This window comes from Tachypleus tridentatus, chromosome 6, assembly GCF_004210375.1.
Source record: "Tachypleus tridentatus isolate NWPU-2018 chromosome 6, ASM421037v1, whole genome shotgun sequence".
NCBI lineage: Eukaryota > Metazoa > Arthropoda > Merostomata > Xiphosura > Limulidae > Tachypleus > Tachypleus tridentatus.
Window position 1 is genome coordinate 49,188,987 of NC_134830.1, and position 26,190 is coordinate 49,215,176.

Here is a 26,190-nt window from a genome sequence, read left to right on the forward strand (position 1 = left end):
TATCTAACATCTTTTCAAGTGAGTTAATATCTAAATATCTAACATCTTTCCAAGTGAGTTAATATCTAAATATCTAACATCTTTTCAAGTGAGTTAATATCTAAATATCTAACATCTTTCCAAGTGAGTTAATATCTAAATATCTAACATCTTTAAGTTAGTATTTGGATTTTTTTAGAATTAAGCACATAGCTACACAATGGGCTATCTCTGCACTCCCTACAACAGGTATCGAAAACCTGGTTTTCAGCAGACAAACCATTCAACTGAATACATTTAACAGCACAAACATTCAGAACTGTAGTTTGCATTCACAAGTTTTATTTCTTTCAGTAAAAGAAAGTGGCTCTTTGCAAGTTGAAAGTTTTATAAAACACAGGAAACACAGTCCAAGTATCAAAACATTCCTAGTATGACTCACTTCATAACTTTTCTGACCATTTATTGCAGTTTAATCTTCTAAACCTAGCAATATTGGCTATTGAACCAGTTGAAAAATGTTTTTAAGCTAAAAATTACAAACAAAAAACAGTTCCAGGTTGACAGAGCATAAAAAGAAAACATCTCTCTACTGACCAAAAAAAAAACACTTATCCTTATCTCCTAATGAAGTACTGCCTTTACTTTCTCAACCTTAAAACTGCAGTACCAAAGACACTTATTAACATATGGGGAATGAAACATTAGCAAAACAATTGTAGAACATTAAAATTTATAAACCACAGTATAGCACTAGTCTTTTATGACAATCTGTAGTCTAATATTTTAGACAGTAAAATATGCTAGAACTATTTTTAATCTACTAAGACTGGCTATCTTTGTATATTTCCTGTATCAAGTACAAGCTAAAGAGAAAATTAAGCAGACAATTAAATTTTTCAGTCCAATAAATAAAAATTAACTGTCACAATACCATAAAAGAAAAGTGGGTTTATCTATGTTTTTACTACAGGCTGAAGCAGTGGATTCCCCTTTATTATAGTCTGTGATATAAACAAATAAAAACCTTCGGTACAATTTTAGGTGCTTCACAAAGTTTTCTAAAATATTAACATTTTTAACTAAATCCTAATTTAATGAAGTATAATTAATAGTTTAAGGTTTCGACAGATATATATATTATACACAACACATTAGCTGACTTAAAGACTTTTAACCATCACTTCTTACAATCCTTCATGGTTCATTAGCCACCGAAATAATCTCTTTATAGCAACCATATTTGGAATGAATACTGTAGTTGGTAAAATAGTGTTCAGGATAATCATGTTTCAGCTGTATACTGTAGTTGGTAAAATAGTGTTAGAGATAATCATGTTTTGGTTGAATATTGTACTTAAAAACACTTGTATTAATAAATCAAGCTTAACAGTGAATATTCAGAGAAATAACCACAATTTCTCGTCTTTTTTATATGCAGACAAATATTAGATGAAACCCAGATTTTGTACTCCTCAACTTCTGGTCTGTCATACTGTTTTCTAGTATAAAATTATCATTGGTATTAAACATTTCTTAAAAGATTTATTCAAAATATGTTTACTTCCAACTGAGGTATCACATGAATTAAACACCAAGTAAAGTGGTGGGCTGTTCAAGATCTAATGTTTAAATGAAATGAACTATAGTATTAAGGTATGGGCTATAACAATTTGGTGTACTAGTATATACTTCAAAATTGTATATTTGTAGTTATATACAACTTCATGGTATGATGACAGTAAAATGACAAGTATGACAGAAAATTATGAATATTGCATCTGATACCACTTCTTTAGATATCTGTTCATATAAAAAGAAAAATGTTACAACTGACTTATTTACAAAATGGAAGAATAATGATAACCGTAGTCTCTTCTAACAGTTATCTTCACAAACATCACAAGTAGAAAAGTTTGTCTGATAGCTCTACACTTGGGTCTTTATGAAGGTTTTGACCTACCAAACACGCTAGTTTATGAGCATACTGGAAAAGGAAAAAAAAACAATTACTTTAAAGGCAATTTATTACAAGTGTTCTATAGAATATTTAATGACAAAAAAACAAATAACTTTGCACAACACAATACCACACTTGTGATCGAGGGCCTAATTTTTCAGTTTTAAACACTGTTGTGTTGTAAGCTGCCCTTGTTAATGAAGTGTTGATATTAAATTTCAGAACTGCTGTAATCACTTTAAATAAAAACACAAGTTTGTAAAACAGTCTTCACACATAACCTCCTGATTTGCAAATCATTTTATTTTTTCCACTGAGTTCAAGATATTTTAAGCCCTGAACATATGACTCATCATATGAGATCACACACTTTAGTTTAAACAGTTAACTTAAAGTCTTACACTGGTTTCAACACAGAAGTACAAGTTGGAATTTAACACACGTCAGTGATTAGATAATTCTAACACAACACACATACAACAAACATACATCTCACACAAAAGGAGCAATCAGAAAATTGGTTACACCTAAGAAAAATGCACTACGGACACCATAGTTTTCACAATGTTAAAAATGATGTCACAGTATACTAGCTCACCAGGAATGGACACCCTAGTGTTCACAATGGTGAAAATAGTGTCACAGTAGTTTACCAGGAATGGACACCCCAGTGTTCACAATGGTAAAAATGGTGTCACAGAGAAGACAGCTTATTGCAAATGGACAACCTAGTGTTCACAATGATAAAAATGGTGTCACAGTATACATGTTTAACAAGAATGCACAACCTATAGTTCATAATGGTAAAAATGGTGTCACAGAAAAGACAGCTTTCCAGGAATTGACACCATATTGTTCACAATGGTGAAAATAATGCATCAGAGAAAAGTTTTATATCAGGAATGGACACTATTGTTCACAATGGTAAAAATTATGTTTGGAGAAAATAGCTCATTAGGAACAGTTTCCCTATTCTTCAAAAGAAGTTTGCACTTCTATCCAACCATGTGCAAAAATAGATGTACAGAAAACAAAAGAAGATGACAGTCTAAACAGGCTAAAGTGCAGTAAGAGATCTACAGTAGTAGTTACACATGCATATCAAATACAATAACAAAACTGGAACGCATTCATATAGAAGAAAAACTACATAAGTTTGAATCTATTAAACTTTAGAAAGCTGTGCACACACACACAAACACAATATACATCTCTTGAGACATTAAATTTGGTAAACAGTATATTCTAAATTAAATTGCTTCATGTTTTGAAAACAAACGAATTGGATGTGCACTCACCTGGCATGGGGCTGGAACTCGAATTGTGCCAGGCCAGTTATAATACAGATGAGTGAGCTTGTAAGTCAATCGTTGCATCCAGTCAGGCCTCATGTTGCTCGAATCATAGATAACGACATAGTGGGTAGGTGTCACAGTGCCTTGTCGAACATGCTGAGAGACCAAGAAGAAATCGTACCTGTCACAAAATAATGTGGTATCATTAAATTTAACACTGTGGGAATAGCACAGTAACCTTATATTCTAAATATCTGCATCAAAATTACATACATGAAAAATACAGGATGTACTAAACTTAGTATACCTCAGAATCCAAGGTTCAATGGAAGTAGTTAGATGAATAAAGTCAACAGAAAAGAGAGGTTCCAAAAATTAACATTAATGTTATTATGATATAACATAAATACTTCTTTTAATTTCTCATGAAACACCACCAGTCTTCCCTTGATAAACATTCATATTCATGTAACTACCCTAATGCTTTCTTTGGTAAATTGTTTAGGCAGAGTATTCATGATGAAACTTTGTAGAATGGACAGCAACTACCTGTTGTGGAGACAAGTGTAGAGGACAACATTTCAAAAGTCTTCCATCTTCCTCTACACTTGTGTCTCCACAACAGGCAATTGCCATCCATTCTACAAAGTTTCATGTGTACATGCTTCTTTGTAGAATATTTTAAATTTGTTTTCAATATTATTTAACAATGTACAGTTGTGTATTCTGTAGAGATGTAATGATTTTTATATAATTGTTCTTTTGGTTGTTACAAAATTCAGTAAGTAGCTTTCATGTGTCACCTAATAAGAGTGCATTGTTGTTTCAGTGGATTTTCCATGTATTCTTCTGTTGTTCTTAGATCCAGTGATTTACTGTTTTCATTCTAGTGATGATGGACAGAGGGTTTTTTCTTGTTTTCCTAACAGAAACAGCCACTACCTGAATACCCAAAAAGGAACTCATCAAAACTTTTCACACACTGTTGTAGAACACAGGCCCTAAATGCCACAAAAAGTTATAAACCTTTATGGGTTTCTAGCATCTTGTGAATCAGTGTTGTCTTTATACCATGTCACAGATTAAATCAAAGCATTACTTATTAACATGCAAGACAAACTAGCACAAAAAACCAACAATTTTATTAATTAATGATATCTCCAACATACCTGATCTAACACAATCTTATCTAGTTTCAAACAAACAGTCTAACTGGACTAGTGAACAAAACTTCAAAACACCTACCAGTTCTGTTGAGTTACTGTGTGATCCAAGATAGTACCAGAAGGAGGGTTGTCTAAGGATTTGTGTCCTCTTCCATTCTTTCATGAAAATAATAAAAATAGTCCACTACTAACAAAGGATCAGTTGAGACTTAAAAAAAAAATTAAATATTATTCTTGTGATTCTCATTTTCAGTATTTTATTTCAATTTTCTTTATAGAAGCTATTTGAACACATTCTTATGGTCTTAAATAATGTGCACCTTTTAACAAAACAAATCTAAAGTTACATACCTACACATCAAAAGTGAAAGTACATTAATAACTGGCAAAATTACATTAATATAAAAATGTATTCTCAAGATGGCTCATGAATGTTAAAACTTTAATTAAAACAATGTACAGAACAATGTTCCAAACTTCTTAGGTCATCTTCAGGTTAACATTAAAACAATATTTTCCAGGATTATAAGGTAACAAGTCATACTTACCAAACTGAGAAATATTCTTGTGTTGATACGTTTTTGGACAACAAGGACAGACAAAGTAGGTTCATATGATTCTCCAAAATGTTGAAAACAACTAGAAACTTGTTCTACTTCATATTCTGCAATGTGCTTCATCTGGCTGTGAGAAACTCCGTCTCGAAAAATGAAAATTTTTTTTGGTAGATCATGGTTCACCTAAACAGATAAACAAATAGATATCAAACTATGAATCCAAACTCTTACACAATAAAATACCCTCTAATTTGTAATACACAAAACATCTCAAAAAGAACTAGCACTTAAATATTTCTGTCACCTCAATTATGTGAAAAAATTTCTTACAAACATTTGTATCACACACAAACTAAGCTAAACTTCTCTCAACAAAAATTATCAATTCTATTGAACACATGTTCAATCAACAAGTAGGTAAAATGAGCAGCAGGTAACTTTGATATCAAATACAAAATGCTATGATTAATGGCACTCTGCAAGAGATCATGGCTTGCACACTTTGACCCTACCTGTGTGCATAGGTTTAATCCACAAAATGGCAATTAATATTAACAAACTAATGTGACTGATTCAGAAGGATATCTTATTATTAACTCTTAAATTGATTTTATTGCACTGATTCAGGAAGATATTTAATCATTAACTTACATTTAACTTATGCCACTCTGATTTAGAAGCATATCTAATCAATAATGTTTGCATTTATCTTGTGTCACTCTGATTCAGAAGGATATCTAATCACTGATTTTTACATTTATCTTATGCCACTCCGATTCAAAACAATATCTAATCGTTGACTGTCACATTTAGCTTTCCCAATTCTGTTAAATACACCTTTTCAGAAAAATGTACAAAAGCATGATTAGAGATAATAAAATATAAATTGTGAATTTTACAGAGTTCACAGGCAAGTAGAGAAATCACTTGATATTCTCATGTTGAGATAAAAAGATCTGTTATCAGTTAATTTTTCCCCCATTTATTTAAACAGAAGTCACCTGATTAAAAATTAGCTCTTTATTGATCAAAGCCAGACACTGTGTCAAAGTTTAGTTTCACAAAATCAGTAAGAAATGAAACAAGGGGGGTTCAGAGTCACTTAAATTATAAAACAGATCTTTCAAAACATCTGTCTGAACAGCATTGGTGTTAATGACAGTATACATCTCAAATTTAATAGCAGTTTTCACGCGAGCTAATAATTAAAAAAACATGACATTTATTTCATACTTATTGTTAATATAGATACCAAGGTTCAGTATAAAAAATAACAAAACAAATGCACTGCAGCCTCTTAGACCAGCAACATTTAATGTTTTCAGACTTATCATGTTTTAGGTGAAAAGTCAGGCATGCTTTAAGCCTAATGTACTACAATATGACTTATAACTGAAACAAAAGATTTGTCACTTAATCTCCTTTCTTTAAAAATTTGGAGTTTTGTTTCAATTATTATTTATGAAAAAATATATAAATAATTAAAATGTTAAAATAAAAACAGACATGTAGTTTTAACTTTTGTTAACAAGTCAACATAGACATTGTGATAAATTTACGAATGTAGCTTTAACTTCTTTTAACAATTTTACGTAGACATTGTGACATTTATGAATACGTAGTTTTAACTTGTGATAACAAGTTAACATAGCAATGGTAATAAATTCACAAGTTTTTGCCACATTCTTTTTACAAATGGAAGCGCTTTAATTCACAGAACTATTTACACAACAGTTGTAAGCAGATCTTGTTGTGTGTCCCAGTTCAGATTTAATAACTTGTGTACAGTAATTAAAATACCCTCAGGTCCCAATGTAAAGGACCTTTGTCCTTTTGACCAACTTTTCAACCACACGACAGGAGGGCATAACACATGGAAGTGACCCTCTAGTTTACATATCTGGATATTAAGACACCTAGAAGCTGCAAAACAATGTTTTATAGAATACAATGGAGTGCCGTTGAGCCGCGGTATTTGGGGGGTCAACCTGCTTAACCTCGGCTTAAACCTTTGTGACTGAAAAGCCGAAGTCACCAACAGCTCCGCCGAGGAGCCTCATCAGGGCCATTGCGTGATCATTATATCGGATTATCAAATTAAAAATAATACTTTAATTATTGATCACTTTTTTCACGGATTTACCGCGAATTAACTTTAATGTATGGAGAGGTGTGATTCGGTAACAATGGCGGCCTCCATAAAACTGACATAGAGAGCAGATAAGGTAGATTAACGGTCGATTTCTATTGTAATATTTTATTTATTTCCCAAATTAAAGTAAATCCTTTTTAAATATCCCCTTGAAGTTATAAAGCCAGGATTAAATTCGTAAGCCACGTTTTTACACGTTCTTAAATTAGCGGTGAGCCGCGATAATCCTCACTCACAAGACTTGCTACAGAGGCTTAAGCGATTTCACAGTTTACTGGTCCGCAGCTTAATGGCGCTCCACTGTATCTAGATTGGGCAATATGAAACTTACATAACGTTAAAATTTGGATTATTAAATACATTTTAAAGAAAAACTTAGACATACTCACTGATACTAAAAGTAGCCTCAATTAAATCTGAAATGTGACTGAAAAAGTACAATATTCATAAATTTACCTACCTTTATCTAGAGGACTAAAAGAGAAACTCAGATAATGGAAAGTGTACATACCTCGTAATATTTTCGTAGAGCACCCAAAAAGGCTAGCTTCAGACAGTCGATGATCTCTTGTCCTGACTGTTGAAAAGCTGGTCTACTGAACCACCTTGTAAAAGACTGATTTAAGCTCGACACAAAACCAAGCACAGATTTTCCTCCTCTGGATATGTCATGGTAAACATCAATACCACATATCATTGTTCGTTCACGCTGTACAGAAATCAAGAGTCTGAGCTTACAGGTTTTACACAAGTCATGCTAGGTATATATTTACTTAAAAAGAAACACTTCTAAAAAAAATAATGATTGAAGAATAAAAGCTTTCCAATAAACATATCTAAACTTTCAAAACATTTACACTTGGATGATTCATTAACTGTAACATGCCAAGTTTTGGATAGAACAAAATTTATTCTGTGTACATATTTATACAGTTTATATAGTAATAATACTGAGAGTATGCCTAAAAATTTAGAGAAGAGAAAGTCCACGTCTGTAATAACTAAATGAAGATTTTATAAAAACACATTACATATGTATAATACTACATGGTTGAGTGGTAGAGTGCTCAACTCACATCTGAGGGTTACTGAATATACCATTTCAGCTGTGGGAATATCATCACATGATAATCCCTCAAGTACCTTTGTGCAAAATTCCATAAGCCAACATACAAGTACAACAGTATTTATATTAGTGATTCCTCTAGGCTCTACATGCATTAAGGTTTGTAATTAGAATACTTACAATTGGTATTTCTAAAGCCCAAAGCTCTCCTCCTAATTTACAGTTAATCTGAAGGATAATTTTCTGTGTGACACTTCTTAGCTTCTGATGATTAGATATTGTTCTTGCATTAATCACCTGGGAGGGAACTGGCATATCAATACAACAAAGTTTTTTGATGGCACTGTACCTGTCGTCTCGAGATGTTGGAAATATTATCACCACAACTTGAACCTGCAACAAATCTTGTAAATCATACACAATGACATCACCAAAATACCCTGCAAAATAAATGAAGATATATTTTATATCAGTAAAGAAAGTTAACTGTAGATATAAGGTATTCTAAAAACTTGTTAAAAATTGCTAATTGATTGGGAATTAAAAGATGGTAATTTAGAAAAATTCAAAACTGTTCTGTTCAAGTGCTCACCCTCTCTAATCAATGAAAAGAATGGTCAACAGAAAACTATATACTATCTCACTATGGGCTCAGTCCCAGGAACGGACTTCGTAAACATTTTGTGCTTGTTATTACTTTCATACTACAACTTTTAATACACTGTGAGCACCTGCACAAAATTTAGTAGACTCTTAGTAAAATTACAAACATTTGTTATGTAAAAAATCAGATTTTTTTAATGAAGTATTATTATTTAAGATCTGTCTGTGGATATATATATAAAATTCGTTTTTTACTAGTCCGAGAGTTAAATGATTTCTACATTAAAATTACTTTTCTTCATCTCAAAAATCTCAAATATTTTGCTGTAATCTCTAAGATTTCCTTTAAAAAAACTCCGTTTTTTTTAATAAAATCTTATATTTCATCTGTCATTTTCTTTACCCTAAATTTATGTATGGTTGGTCATGAACCAAAAAAAAAAGTCAAAATAAATATAAATAACCTTTTTCTCTTTCTAAAACGACTTTAGATTGTAACATGACACTAGATTTGTTGATCCCAAATAGCTTTAAACTCATATAGTACACATCTATTTACAAGTAAATTTTGTTTTATTGCCCTTTGAACCCTAACTACTATTTGCACCCTTAAAAAAGTGTAAATCACTCAAAAAGTATGCAGCCTATTTTGCAATATTGAACAACATCACACACAAGCTATTTTTAAGCATGCACATAAAAAGCATTTAATATCCTTTATTTCACCTAATCTCACCTTACTTAACATGCAAATATTCCATTTTTACACTTTACTTTTATAGTAACAAAGTACACAAATGGAAAACTACAAAAAAATTATTTACCCCAGTCTTTGTTGTTGTCGACTCTTGATGACAAAGCAATTTTTTATATTAATGATACTAATGCACTAAATAACATTTTATTTAATTAGATTATGCACCATAAAACACAGAATAATAATGTGTAAAAAACAGACAATGTCCCATAATTTTTCTAGCTTTCTGACTACGCAACAAAAGCTGTTAAGAATTCAGCTAAGCTCACTGATGTGTTTCCTGTAGGAATAAGGATTGAAAGGAAAGAAATACTGACAATTCTCAGTACAGAAAACAGTATAATCTAATAACCAAATTTCCCAGATAAAGATCTTGGCTTTCTATTGGTTATAAATAATATAGTGCTGAACATAAGAATGAATGAATTATTAGCAGTTTCTAAAAAAGAGGATGTGACAGGTGGCCATGGTGGGATGGGTCTGGTTGTCTATTTCATGTCTGTGTAACCAAATAAGATTGAAGTCTTTAAAAATTAAGAGTTAGCTGAGCAATGATGATATTACAATAAGTAATTTATGTTACATTTCACACTTCTTAGAGGATTGGCAAATAAATTAGAACAGAGAGTGCTTATAGAGCAAATATCACAATTCACACTCAAGGAGAAATATGACTTTTTTTTAAATATAACCTGATAAAATTAAGAACACAAAACTTGTATATTATTAAGATATAAATTACTACATATGTTTTTTTTATTATACTTATTGGTATACCATGAAACAAAAACCTAAAATTTTGAATATAATTTACTAAAACCTCGAGCTATGCACAGAAAGAGATGGTTGTGACGAGAGGATTAACAGCTTGAATAACAATTCATGATTAGTAATATTTTATTGTTACCAGCCAAAAAAGTTAAATTACTAAAGCTACATACTCAAATGTTCTCAAATTAATATTTTCCAGAAATCTACAAGCTAAACACTTGTAGATTATTGAACCAAATATATTTCAAAGAATTCCCATGAAACTTTGTCTTATTTCCAAGGAACTTGAGGAATAGTTTTTGGTCAATAAAACACAAAAACAACTTTAAAATCAAAACATACTTAGATATAAATGAAAAAAAAACCTTGTGAACCAGTATACCTGTTGATTAACGTTATCTCTCAGTGCACGTAGGTAAGATTCAGTCCGGTCATCTTTGAGAGTTAAACGCACTGGTTCACATATGTTGATTCCCATTGAAGGACACACTTTTTTCATCATGGTGATGAAGTCATTGGCTTTGCATCCATCTCTTTTGCTGACAATAACTAACCAGTTATTTAGATGAACCTAACAACATTAAAATTTAAATCTGGTTTTATAACAATTAGCAGTGACATTACATAAATCTCAAATATACTGTAAATTGTTATGTCTGTCTGAGCATTCATCCATCCATCATTTGATGAGATATACTAATGACTAAAGTTTTGTCTGTTACAGTTTGACTGTGAGATACAAGTCTTCTCAGTCTAATTTCTTTAATTAAAGGTTTTAATTTTTAGAGTTTTAAAACTATTAGTTAAACATCACTTTATTCCTCTTTGTTTTGGTTTCTCTGATGTTGATCCACTTCACTATGTAAGTCAAGGTGCAGCAGATCAAAGGCAAAATAAAATTGACAGCAATGAAGAGTTGTCTTAAGTTTAAATATCTTAATTACTTGTAGCCTCTGGGAAAGAAATAAAATTTAATCTAAAAAGAGTAGACCTAATCATTTGGTATACATTTGAAGCCAGTTAACACTCCTACGAAAAGACGTTTCTAGTCCTGATTTTTCCAAGCCCGTTCCCCTGGCTGTGGTTTCGCTAGATAGTAGATAGGGACAGTGGGAATCTCGTTAATCCATTCATTAATGGATTTAAATGGCAATTTCATTTAAATACAAAATTATTAGCCTAATATTAATAACCTTTCAAGTTGCTCTGGGGCCTATTAGGCCCCACTTTTCGTAGGAGTGTTAATATGATTAAGATTTGTGAAAAAAATATCTTATAACACTGAAACTAACAGCACTTATAACAGCTTCCTTGGTTATATTTCTTCCCCAGTCAGCTTCAGGATTAGTATAGAAGGATTTGTTCTTCATCAGGAGTTTCTCTGAAGGTAACAATCGTCCACCAACCTGAAAGACCAACAGTAAGTTAGTATATGAAGAGCAGTCATTACTTAAAAATGATTCATGATGAAACATTAAATATATAGCTCATTTTGAACCTGCTAACCATAACAACATTGAAATAAACTGTGGCACAAAAACTTTGGTGAAATTTGAAAAAGATAACAAAAAATATAAAGTTTTATACAGATTCAAACAAACTATGTAATGAAATACAAGTTACCAGTCCTTCCATTACTTACATATATTTGTTTCTTACAGGAACAGCTAAAACCACCAACAGTCTTATTTTCATTAATTTTTTTGTTATTATGATAAAGCTGTATCAACAGCAATAACTAGTTTTAGATTTGCTTTAATGTCTTATTTAACTACAACCATGATTTTATGTACATTATTATAAAACAATTGTATAAACAAAATTTAACCACAGTTTATACATCCACCATGTTTCATGTTACACCACATCTACTCAGTGCCAAGCCACCAACTGTGACACATGTAAAACCTCTATCTTTAGTCCACAGTCAATGCTATCACAGGACTTGCTAAGGAAGGATATATATAAAGACTGTCACATGATGTACATCCACATGAAGCCATTTTTTTTTAATCTTCCAACATTCTCAACACACAAACTTCTCCCAGCAGGAGAGTTAAAACAGAAGCATATTCCAAACCAACACGTCAACCCTCTCCAAAGCAACAAACAACTTTGACCAAAGGTACCATAGTAACTGTGCTAGGAAACATTTGGTATTATTAAGAACACAAAAAACCAAAAATATGAAGTACAAACCAAAGATACATCTTGAAATAATGGTATCTGCTGTTTGATTGTTGTGACAGAACACTGAAGAAGGAAGGTTTGTACATTAAGTGAATTATACACAAGATGTTGGTTGTTATACCAACATGGAGTAAGAAAGAATGCAAATGCCTATCATAATTATCTTGACTGTAGCTAACCCTAGATTTGAAGCATACTTCTATGGAAATAAAAGTCAACAATTTCAGTTAACAAGTGACGAAATATGTTCATAACTTTTGCCTACAGTGTAGATGTGAATTTGTAATACCTAACAGTGTTGTACTTGAACAGTAGTGTAACAGCCCAAGTTAGCTATAAACTCTCACTTAAATCTACAGCTCGACAATTAATGAAACCCAATGAAAGATTAAGTGTGTATATCTTTCAACCTAGATAACTTCAGTGGTATATCCTTCACCACTACAGCCTCACTAGATTTATCATATGAAAGTTTATAATTTAAGTAAATTTATTCACTGTATGATGCCAATTGAAAATAACAATTAAATCAACTGACCAAATTAAGTGTTTCTGATTACAAGCAGATTTGATTGTTCCAATTTTCAGTAGAGAATAATTAAGCTGATAGTGAAATATTAACACGTAATCTTTCATCGGGTTCTATTAATTGTTGAGCTGTAGATTTAAGCAAGAGTTTATAGCTAACTTGGGCTGTTACACTACTGTTCAAGAATATGCTAAACAACACTGTCTTTACTATTGTGAAAGATAGTCAACTTACAGTATATATAAAAGAGTCAAGTTACATTAAAATATATAGCAAGGTCATCACATAAAACTACAACTCCTGCGTCTTCATTTCATGGTTAAAGTTTTTACTTGAAAATTACACTTCTTTTAATGTTTAATAAATGAAAACTAAACTTACAGCAACAATTCCAGACTCCACACTCACTCCCCAATCAGCAAGCATCTGTTTTGCTTCAGAATTAGTATTAATATTGTTTATAAATTGCTGCAGAGCTGCCTGTCGCTGGTTTGGTGTGACTCGTGTGTGTACAGCAATATCCTGGCAAAGATAAATCATGAACATTATAAAAACTTTATTTTAACAATCTGTCTACAATATTGTTCTACAGACAACTTCATGATGGCAAACAACTTCAGCTTTAATATTGAAGATAACTTGTTTAATAGATCTTCAAAGACAGAATAAAAATGTTTGTCAGTAAACATGTTCAGTTATTATAATTCCTAATTAAGTTATACTGATGAGAAGTACATATAGCAGGTGTTTCATTTAGATGTTCATAATTATAAGATCTTGGTGCTATAACCCTTAAAAACAAGAAATGAAACATCTTAATTGTTATTATCTGAGTGACACCTTAAGGTAATACAATGCATGTTATATTAAACTATATTCCAATAAACTTAAAATACTATATTCAATCTAATTACGAGGTAAAAATCAACCCAATAAGAGTCGATGTATAACCCTTCACCTACCTTCATAACTTTAAAATCTGATCTCATATCATCAGTGAGTCCAGTCATATAACACAGTTCAGGTACAAGGCAGATGAATTTTGACATCTCTTCCTGCAGAGGGAAAAGTGATAAGTTATCGTTGTTTCTTTTACAAATAACCTTCACTACATGTATCATTCCATTATACTATGTCTCTCCTTTTCATGTTACTCAATTACAAACTGAACTCCTAAAAACTAGCAAATGCAAACACTGTGGAAAAGGGATGAAAAACCAGAATTAAAGTTTGGTAACTGTAATTTAATGAAATCAATTTCAGATTATTGAAAGATTATCCTTCCAAGAAATAATTCATTTGTTACTAAGTTATCTATATTCATGTTTCAATAGAGTGGCATTTTTTAAATTGATAATTACCATGGTGTTGGAAGTAAACAACACGACCAATTAGAGCAGTGATTCCCAACATCTTTTATGCCCTGCACCCCTAAAAATTTTAATATGTTCTCTTGGAAAGGAAAAAATATTACAACAAACTAAAAGTTGCATAAACCCTACATGGTCTACAAAAAAATAAATTTTCATCCATGCATGAAATGAAATTTCTTTGAATTTGAAATGTTCAAATGTTCATAAGCCAATTTAAATTTAATGACTCTTTTGTTCCTGTTTATTTCTTACGAGTTTTTCAAAGCATGGCACTTTGTTGCTGATAGAAATCCTCAAGTTTGCCTGTGCACCCAAGCGAAGATTTTGTCTTGATTGACAAAAGGGCACTAAATCCAAACTTGCATAAGTATGTCGTCATGAATGGGATGAGCTCATTTAGTGCTTTTTCACAAAGTCTTGGAAACATGTCCATTGCCAAACACCAATATTGTTCCAAAGTTTGCTTTCAAACTGCATTTCAAGAACTCTATTTGTGCTCAGTTCAATATGATTTTCCTTCAGTTCTTCATCATCTGACATGTTATCCAAATTGAAGGAGTATGGATTTATAATTCATTCTTCAGAAGTTTCCAGTTCTCCTCCAAAATATCCATCAAATGACTTTGATAGTATTTCCAAATAATCCACAATTTCTTCACACACACATGGAATTAGGGACTCATCCTCACCTACCATTTCTTCAAGTGATGGAAAATTTGAAAGATTCCCTCTTTTAACTCGTTGACACCAAAGATGCAACTTTTCTTTAAAAGCATTGAACTTTTTGCAGCATTTCAATATGTTTATGTTTTCCCTTCAAGAGATACACTCAGGTCATTCATACGAGTGAAAATATCACTCAAATAAGCTAGCATTTGGTTGAATTCTTGTAATTCTATTTCTCTGGGCAGATCATGGTCACGTTCCTTAAGAAAAGTTTTTATTTCTTCTCGCAGTTCAAAAAAGTGAGTTAAAGCTCTCCCACATGACAGCCAGCAGACTGTAGAAAAGCAAAACTGAATGCTCACTTCCAAAATCTTCACAAAGCAACTTGAAGAGGCAGTGGTTCAGAGCATTACCCCCAATCCAGTTGATGGTCTTCACAGAAGTGTCAAGGACCTTTTTCAACTTTGGAGGCAATGTTTTTGATGCCAAAGCATATTGATGAAGAAAACAGTGAGTACGTTGCAAGTGTGGAATCTTGTTTCATCAGTGGAAAAAATCCTGATTTATTTCCTGGCATATCAGGGGCACCGTCAGTACACACAGAACCAATAATTTGGATATCTAAATCATATTTTGCAAAGAAGTCCTTCACACACTGGAAGACATCTTTCCATTTTGTGGTTTTAAAATCTTCACAGAACAGGAAATCTTCCATTATGGCACCATCATGGACATACCTCACTAGTGCAATGAGTTGACTGCCATTTGCAACATCAGTTGTTTCGTCAATTGGAGAGAGATTTTCAAGGGACTAGCACTGATATCTGCAATAACTTGGTCCAAAATGTCTGAACTCAAATCACCAATTCGGTTTAAAATAACATTATTTGATAATGACACTAATTTAAGCATGTTTGAGGCTTCTTTTTCCAGAACAATTGTTGCCATTTCTAATGCACGTAGTTTTATCACCTCTTCTGCAATTGCATGGAGATTCTTTGATTTGGTTACTTTATACACCAAGTGATATGAAGCCATCAGCTGTGGTTTGTCAGCAGATATAAAATCTAATTTTGGAAGAGTTGCTCGAGAATCAAAGTGGGCCCTTCTACCTTTCAACGATTCAACATCATGGCCTGCAACAGCTGCTCCACCATGCCAGTTGTTGAAGTGTTCCTGCAGCTTTGATGGCTTCAAATTTGCATTTGAAAGAACAGTGTCACAAAGCATGCACTGGGGTTTTTGCACTTCCTCAGTTGTTCTGATGCAAGTGAAACCAAACTTCACATAATCATCATTCCATTTCCTTTTCTTTGACATAATGACATTTTTTGCACGAACACAGAATCAACAATGCATTGACTACCATAGCATCATGCATGGGTTTATATATTCTGCGAAACTTTGTAGAACATTCTCAAATATACGTCACATGACGTCATCGATTTATTCTGGATACTTTGGAAGTTTCTTGAGTCACGATCATGTGAATACACGACAAATAATAGACACTTTAAGACGGCATTCACGGACGTAACCTCATTAGTTGTGCAGAGTATTTAGGTCACGTTTACCTTTCGTGTGTTCTTTGTTTACAGTTGTATATTAAGATTTCAGTCTGCACCGGTGACGGTAGAAACGATAGTTTATTGTAACAAGGTAAAAAGCTACATCTGTAACAAGAAAAATAAGAAATAATTTTTGAATATATAGGACAGTACCTTTAATATAAACAAAAAAAAACAAACTGAAATGTTATCTCGCACCCCTGGTTGGGAACCACTGAGTTAGAGGAATTTCATAATAAATTAATTGTTGGCTTATCAGCTGATAACATTCAATTATTTTCATGTGAAACTTGGGATGATGTGGAAATTAAAATGTATTTTATTAATCAATTATTTTCAGAATTTTAATTATTTTAATCATAATTATGATTAATTATTTTACTTGACATCAATCTATGTAATTGATCAAGAGAGTTAATTGCAGAGTAATTAAAAGAGTAATCCTAGCACATATTTCTGGCCAATCTTAATGCATAAACATTTATCCATACTAAAGAATAACACATTATTGAATTGAATATTTTCTCTTATTGAAAGACAAAACAAAATATTCTGTATGTAAGTCATCACAACAGTAATTTGAAAAATGTTTGTTTTTGCTATTTGTGTATAGCTGTCTCTAACTTTTGACTAACACTCTAGTGGGAATAATACAGTAAATAGCAGCCACCAGTAATTCCTGGAATATTCAAAGCCAACCTGATTATCACTGTTACAGCTTCAAGAAGCAGTAGTATGATATTACAACAGGATATAATCCATGAATGCTAGGATTCAAAGTCCAAGAATGATAATTACTAGGCTTTGCTGAGAGTCAGAAATCTTTCTCTGTTCCTCATCAATTAGAGAATTTCTTACCTGCTAATACCAAACACAGACACAAAAAAATAATCACCCTTGGGTCACCTTTCTTGGGCTTTGGACGATGTATCAGAAGTGGTTGATTTTCATCTTGAATCTGAATGTCATACGACCGTCTACAAAGAGTAGTTTCCACAACAAACTTTATTTTAACAATTTCAAACAATCTTAAGACAGACTGTTAAAACCTAGCTCCATGTGCCAACATTTTTAAAATCAATAAATACACTTTGATTAAGTACTTGATCTTCAGTCACATGCTATAATCATGTTTACATTACCTCTCTGTACAATATTATAAAAAAACATTGTAAAAGCACTTATATTTGAAAAAAATTGATTTTACTTTGATAGTTACAACTCCAAATCTTTCAATTTCAGATTGTTTATTAACCCCTTTTATTTACTCTCACTTAACGAGTTTTTGTCACTAAAGAATGGATTCATTTCAAACTTCAAAGTTTACATTTTTTTAAAAATAAAAATCAAGCAAGACATGTCTATTCTTTGATAGATTGTTTAGGCAGAGTATTCATGATGAAACTTTGTAGAATGGATGGTTACTGCCTGACTTTTGAAAGTCATCCTCTACACTTGTGTCTCCACAACAGGTAGTTGCTATCCATTCTACAAAGTTTCATCCAGACATGTCTATTTAAACTAGAAACATTTAGTTTACAATATAAATACATTTACTTATAATATTCCATGAAGGATATTTCATTTCCACTGTGGGTAGTGAAGGTTTTACATGGGTTCAAATCCCAAGCAACGTCATCCACTCTGTACGTCTTGTTGTTGTACCTTGTCAACACAACTGAACCTATGAGTTGCTTTACAGCTAACTCACGAAAATCTTGTTCATTCCTTCTCGCCATCTTTACTATATCCATCCTGCACAAATATAATCACAAACACTACTACACATAATGATACCACCATATCTTTACAAGTTTCTTAAAACTAACTTTATTCTACTCTAAATAAGGACAAAAGAGAACAAAATGTATGCACATTAACTCAGTGAAAGACTTGTAATCACAAGAAATAAGATAAGTAACTGCATACTGACAAAAACACTATACAAACTTCTCCAATCAGATAGACACAGTCTCAGCTGGCTAAATAGTTACCCAAATCAGGATGTACCAGTACTTACAACTGATCATTGATAATATTTCACATGGAAACCAAGAACAGGCCTACAAGTAAGCAAATATTATATTAATCTCATGATTTTATATCCAACAAGCAGCTAGGTTACAGGTATTCAGACAAGTTACACATCATTCACAAAAACATTTTCTGTACTATAGGAAGAACACATGAAAGGTACTAAATGTGTTTATTTAGAGGTAAAATTCATGTCAGAAGGAAACACAATAGGTAAAATAGAAGTTAAATGTAAAATTACACACACTCTACTATAGGCAAAGCACACAAGTAAATCACAATTTAAATGTATAGCACAGGCCTACAGTGGTTTTACTGTCTTGAAATTTTTAGATCTAATTCTTGTACACTGAATCCAAATATTATATCCATTTTCCTTCATAACATACAGATTTTTTACAGAATTTCATATGTACTTTACACAAGTGAATCATTTTCACAGAAATCGGGTCACATTTTGTTAGGCTTAAAATTTTTGTCACTAAATAAAAATTTATTTTAAACTTCAAAATTTATGCACTTTTTAAATAAAAATCAAGCAAGACGTGTCTAGTTAAACAAGATATACAAGATATGCACACAATACTAAACAATGCTCAATGTGATACAACAAAATTGTAATATCGATTCTTTCCATTTTGTAAAAAAAATCTATATGTAGCAGAAATGAAAATTATTTACAAAATAAGTGTACCTGAATTATGGAAAATCCATTTCTAAAACCAAAGCAATTTTTATGAAGTTTAAATTTGCAGACCTGTGTAATTACATTCTTCACAGAACAGGAAGAAAATAAATTATAGTTTATAAATATAATTACATTACAAATACAACAGAAAAAATTATGTATTCACAAAACACTAATGCACCATTGTCATATTAACATTATATCCTTGTGGATTAAACCAAGACTTTAATAATTCTACTGAGCTGTACTCAAGTAACGATTACTGTATTGCTAATTCTTTTTTATAGATAACTTCTTCACAAATGTAAGAGGAGGTAATAGGACAAATAAAATGAGTTGATTTTTCAGAAAATTTGTAGTAATTAGATATTTTTTATTTGAACATTAAAATTAAAGTATGTAAATTATTTTTAAAAGATTTAGGGATTTTTGTTTGTTTATTTTTGAATTTCGTGCAAAGCTACATGAGGGCTATCTGTGCTAGCCACCCCTCATTTAGCAGTGTAAGACTAGAGGGAAAGCAGCTAGTCATCACCACCCACCAAGAACTCTTGGGTTGCTCTTTTACCAATAAATAGTGGGATTGACTATCACATTATAAGTTATCTGTGCTAGCCACCCCTCATTTAGCAGTGTAAGACTAGAGGGAAAGCAGCTAGTCATCACCACCCACCAAGAACACTTGGGTTACTCTTTTACCAATAAATAGTGGGATTGACTATCACATTATAATGCCCCCACATTATACAATTAAAAAATTTTATTGAACTACTGTTTTATGAATTTATGTAAATAAGTTTGGAATCAAATTGTAAATTATAATTCAAACCTTAATGTTATATATGTTAATTTAAAAGGAAATATTAAAAGAACCCATCTAAATATAGAATTTAGTGAGTCACATGTTCAATGCAGCACTGTTTAAAATTACATGTGATGTAAAAATATTAAGTATATATTTTAGTGCTAATTAATAACTAATATTCACAAGCTAGAATAGAAAATAAGAACCTCATATCTTCTTACTTTACTGAGATATGGATTATGTACTGAATCAAACAGAAGTCCTGTTCAACTCTTTCCACTTTTCAAACAGTCCCTTGTATACTCTTACTACAATATATGACATGTGAATAACCAATCAACAGCTTAGAATATCTCCAGAGTGGTTTTCTCAGCCATTTTAATCTATTAAAACTACCACATTCTCTCAAACCATAACTTGTCATAGATAGATTTTCACTTAGTCTGTCATTTTTGTTTTTTAAGACCAAAAAAACAACTTAGTTACTAGGTTTAATAAATTATAATGACATTCTATTGTATCAGTATAATTATTTATGATCTTTTGGTTATTCAGCTGTATATATATAAAACTTTAACAAATTATTTGTTTGATATCCTTCACGTGCAAAATTTTAAAAGGCTTAGCAACCTATATGTCCAGCAACAACCGAGTACAATGGACATAGCAAGAAGAGAATTGCTTGCTTTACTTCTTGAGTTTTTGTTCTATATTTTTAAACAAATAAGTTTAATAATTTATATCTAAATAGTAATAAGCTATATATATAGACACACACAAAATCAAAATATTTAACCCATAAACCAAAGCATATTAACACAAAATTTAAACTTTTTTTTTAATTTTTAAAATTGCTGCATACTTAAGTGAAAAAAAAAGTGGGGAAATACTAGGGTACAAGCTACAACATGGAATTATAAAATGTATTCTGGTTTTAGATGTGACTGAAAAAGGAGGACCCACATTGCAGTATGGATATACCATCTATCAGTCTTAACCTCCAATTCACTTATAACCTCTTATAAAACTGATAGGCAATGTATCCTCACTGCTATCTGGGTCCTACTTCTGCAGTAACCTCCAAAACCTACAATATGTTTTATAATCCCATGTTGTAGCTTGTACCCAAGGAATGCCCTTTTCTTTTAATGTGCAGCATATTTTAAAAATTTAAAAAAAGAAATTTCATGTTGTGTTTTGGTTTATAGCCTGAATATTTTATAGTTATAATTAGTTAGAGGTTGGGATTTGCTGCTTTTAATGCAGTCCTTCCTCATGATTTTGTTTATTCATTTAACTTCATTTAGATATACATTATTTAATTTCACTACACACATACATATATAATGTATAATAATTGAAGTAGGACTATAAAATACCTGTCCACTAAAATACAGCCAAGACAGGGAAGACTAAATGTCAGCTTTATATTATTGGATATATTACCTGAGTGCACATGCACCATATCAGTGCAAGCTTTGTAATCTTAGAAAAGCATGACTGGAGGGTCAATATAACAAATAGATATGTTCATATATAGTATTATATTATGAGACTTAAACAACTTAAATTAAACATTTGTATTTTCATGTTTTAACATGTCATCATTCTAGCATGAAATCTAGCAGATTTTGATTTTTGTTTAGGCTTGGTTTTATTAGAAAATATCATTAAAGAGGTTTGGATTTGCTGTTTTTAATGCAGTAATTCCTTTCAATTTTATTTTACTTGACTGTTGAGTATTAATATTCAATATGTACATGTGGATTCTTATATGAATATCAAAAGTGAATAGCCACAGACCAATGAAGTATGCCAGAGAAGTCTTATAGCAATAGTCAGAGCTGTCTAGGTGCTAGCCCAGATGACGTGATCAGAACAAACAAGTAGTAGACAAAAACATTGCTATTTTACAAATTTTTAAATTGTTCTACTCAAATGTGGGTATTTTCAACATGTTTATTGTTTAGAAACCTTATCAATTCCTATTAATAAATACTACTGCACTTTAAACTTTACAGAGAAAAAAAGAGATGTATTACAAGTTCTTTTACACAGATGGACAAAAAATAAATTATTTTGAGTTTTCTATAATCACTGACCTCAGCCAACTTCAGTTTAATGTACATCAGCAATTTTACTGACCAGCCACAGCCCTTCAAATGAATTACTCTTATTCTATCATTCACAAATGCCATTTAATTACAAATTCCTGCCAGCATTACATGTTTGACTGCTAAATCATGGTCTATTTCAAACAATTTTGGGCAAACACACTCACGTAGACATAACTACTTAATAAAAATACATGTTCAGAATTTTATTTAATAAAATAATACATATAGTAAACAATAAAATACAGTAATATTTATAATAGTGTACAGAGTATAAAAACAGTTATGAGCCCTTAGTGTGCAACACATTTTGTATTTTAAAACAAATAATACAATTTATGCTAAAGCAAAGAGCAGCTAAAGGGTGTTTTTATTCCACTTTACAAATGTAAACAAAGCTAAATTATTGCAAAGTAAAGTACTACTGGAGGCAAACTTAGCTATTTATGCAGAAGCATCTGAATAAGTGTTCAAGTGATAAGCATTTGGTTTTGAATGAAATGAGCATGCTTATTGTAAAGTGAAATTAGTCCAGAAAGCCCATACCAATTGTGTTTATTGTAATGTTAATTTTTATTTAGGAAATTATACATGTTTTGCATGTTCTTTGTATGCAATACTTTGCAAATAAAAAAAACTAAAGATGAAGTTAGAGCTAGTCACCATGTGATAACATTGTGCAATTGTGTACCATACCCATTGCATTAAAACATTTGACTAAGCAAAAAGTAGGTAAGATTATGAATTAAAAATTCAATATTTAATCCATACTCCTTAGCCAAAGGCATTTCTAGTGATGAGATTTGTAACATTTGACTGAGAAATTTGAATGTTCCTGAAAGATAAATCAAGGGTTTATTTTATATAGAGATAAACATCTAAGAGATTTATATAATTATCAAAATCCATATAAAAAATAATAAAACTTAACTTACAGAACATCTATAGCAGTTACAGTACGCAGTATTCGAAAAGATGCATCACAGTTAAGCAACAGTCCACCTTCATACATCTGTATAGATGTGACGTACCCTGGCCACACTTCCAACCTGGAACATCAAACATGTTAATTACTATTGTTAAATAATCAGTCCAAAGAGACTATTTATTTTACTGATAGTACTTTAAATAAAGTTACTACTAATAAATGTTAACATTAATTTTCACAATATTTATTAGGTATAATTCATTCAATTCCTTGGGTTTGAAACATTCTTATTATTTTACTTTATAAAATTATGAACATTGCTTCCCATTTTATTAAAATTGTAAATTGATGCAGTTAATATTTTATTACTTATTACAAATAATGTTTTAGCTAATTTACACACAGTTAAACCTAAACCTTTCTTGTTTTGGTGATGGTGGTAAGTTAAACTTGGGATATTTGAGTAGTTTGTTTTTTTTCTTATTTTTATGCAGAAATCAAAAATTACTAAATTTATTATTTCACATATTTCTTCCTCAAAGATTTTTTTATTTTTGTAATACCATATATTACCTGAGTGCACATGCACCATATCAGTGCAAGCTTTAATCAGTGGATTAAATCTAACGTATGGGACTAACATTATTTTTAAGATTCTATACTAACCAATGTATTCCATTAATACAACACCAGGTTTAATTAGCAAAAGAACTTATTAGTTATTCAACTTTACAATCAATCTGAAAGAAAATTATACTCTTTTCATTTCTCCTCCAGAATTCTGCTAATGTATTGATCATTATTCTTTGACAGAAAACCTCACATGAAAAGTTATCTTATGCTCTTGCTGTTTTACACTACTTTAACAAAGGAAGGAAGGAATGATTATATTTGGGAAAAAATAATTGTATATGAACACTGAACTGCATAAACTTACTTGTGTTGTGGAATGGCAATGCCTCCTTTAGGATCAAAATAGTTTCTACCAACTTGAGTCATTTTCAGGGTAAGCATGATTTTACGAAATAACACATTAAATAAATGTATGCAGTCTTCTGGTTTAACCTGACCAATAAACTTAAAGTACAGAGTCACAGCTGATCCATCTGTTGGTAATTTGGTGGAAAGAGCAGTCATCTAAAAACATAATACACAGTTACCTTTCAACAGGTGTTGAACAGACAAGACTGTTTAATTGAAGCATCATCATTTATTTTGTAACTTGATATTTAATAATAGTTTTCTTTTCGTGACAGAAAAGTTGTTTTAATAGCGTTAGTTGTGAGAAATTTCCCCATGTAACTGTGCACAAATCGTACATTTTGTATTAGATTGCTGAACTAAGCTTTATTAATATTGTTGATGTCACATTACTTGAATCTTCAAGATTTCTCTTGTTACCTCAAGTAAGTATTGTGACATTATAGTGTCACAGTTATTAGAAAGTTTATGAATGAGATGTGTGTGTCTAGCAAGCACAACGAGAGAAAAACCAAGTAAGAGAAAATTAGATATGGACTGAGCAATTGGCAGTACGGCTATGACAGGCAGTTTATGAACAAATGAAAAGTTTAGTCAGAAAACATTAGGCTAAAGAAAGTGAAGTTCACTCAGAAAAAAAAGTGAAAGAAAACTTAAAGTTAGCCAGTGTGTGAGTGATTGGATTTCACAGTTGATTTCTACAGCATTGTACCAACAGAAAAACAATCTGAGTTATCAAACAGGGATCTAAAGCAACTGAACTAGTCTATGTGGACTTCCAACAAGAAAATTTAGTATAGTAGATACTACTGCAATATCCTATAGGCTATAGTGTATAGAACTTTTGTATATGCATTTGAATTGTATTGAATATATTATTTTAAAACAAATGGACTGTGTGCTGTTTACTGTTTGAATTTATTCCCAACAAGTAACAGGCACCTACCGTAAAAAAATACTAGCCTACTCATATAAAACATTCTGAAAACATCAAAAATCACAAACAAATGAAAATTTAACATGACCAAATTATAAACAATTCCAAGGTCTACTTGTTTACTAGAAGTATGTTTAAACTAAAGTGAAACATTAACCTTTTAAAAATTTCTGAAATCTCACAAAATCAGTAACATTCCAACTAATATATAGATAGGTTTAAAATTAATCTATCTGATTATTCCAAACAAGAATGAAAACTGTGACAGATGTAGTTGAAATCCCATAATCTTAATCATTTTAAATCCAAGTAGACTAGAGATCATAAAAAGAAATAAAAGCAACACAAAATCCTTACAGGGTCTTGAAGCTTGTGAGGCAGATAAAGTTTGGCACCATCAAAGGTTTTTGTTTTCCCTATCACTTCTTCAATGTCTGCTTGGTTTAACAGCCTAAACCTTATATTCTTGCTATCTACAGAAGGATTAAAACTGACGTGGTACTCAAACACTCCCATTCCAGGTATTGCTTTTAACCTCAAGTAGTTCACTTCCAGATCAAGTCTGAAATACATGTTGAAAAACAAAGAAAATATATGTACTTAGTGTACAGCCCCCCGCTAGTACAGCGGTATGTCTCTGAATTTACAACACTAAAATCAGGGGTTCGATTCCCCTCAGTGGGCTCAGCAAACAACCTGCTGTGGCTTTGCTATAAGAAAACACAAACACTTCGTGTACTGAAAGAACATACAGTACACATTAGTTATACAGAATCTTTTATAAAGGACAAAATTAGTATGTGAATAATACTGAAGACGCCCTTTATAAATTTTTATAACAAAACCAGAATACATCTATATGAATAAACATGTGACATGCAAAAATAAGTGAATAGGCAACTTATGATACAAGTTAAAATAATTAAGGAACATATAATCAGATAATGTGATATTGTAAACAGAGAGAGGAAAAAAGTAATGTTTCATTCAGTAATTCTATCATCTGCAGTAATAAACAATCTAAATGTACCTTTTATACAGTAGAAAACTTGAAAAAAAGTGGTGCATTTT

At 31.3% G+C, this 26,190-nt stretch overlaps 1 protein-coding gene across 3 annotated transcripts in view; it reads right to left on the minus strand.

Moving 5' to 3' along the window:
* Window positions 1–428: 428 nt before the first annotated feature.
* LOC143252443 (piwi-like protein 1) overlaps window positions 429–26,190 on the minus strand; it is a 50,652-nt gene continuing 24,890 nt past the window's right edge. For all 3 annotated transcript variants that reach the window (XM_076504548.1, XM_076504547.1, XM_076504549.1), the window contains exons 6-20: window positions 25,477–25,681; window positions 24,139–24,338; window positions 23,209–23,322; window positions 18,190–18,387; window positions 17,528–17,609; window positions 13,988–14,080; window positions 13,407–13,547; window positions 11,599–11,712; window positions 10,689–10,877; window positions 8,356–8,568; window positions 7,621–7,818; window positions 4,949–5,140; window positions 4,480–4,556; window positions 3,238–3,415; window positions 429–1,966 (exon numbers count right to left, since the gene is read on the minus strand). In XM_076504548.1, the coding sequence (XP_076360663.1) occupies window positions 1,880–1,966; window positions 3,238–3,415; window positions 4,480–4,556; window positions 4,949–5,140; window positions 7,621–7,818; window positions 8,356–8,568; window positions 10,689–10,877; window positions 11,599–11,712; window positions 13,407–13,547; window positions 13,988–14,080; window positions 17,528–17,609; window positions 18,190–18,387; window positions 23,209–23,322; window positions 24,139–24,338; window positions 25,477–25,681 (2,281 nt within the window). In that variant the 3' untranslated portion in view covers window positions 429–1,879. The remainder of the gene's footprint in view (window positions 1,967–3,237; window positions 3,416–4,479; window positions 4,557–4,948; window positions 5,141–7,620; window positions 7,819–8,355; window positions 8,569–10,688; window positions 10,878–11,598; window positions 11,713–13,406; window positions 13,548–13,987; window positions 14,081–17,527; window positions 17,610–18,189; window positions 18,388–23,208; window positions 23,323–24,138; window positions 24,339–25,476; window positions 25,682–26,190) is intronic.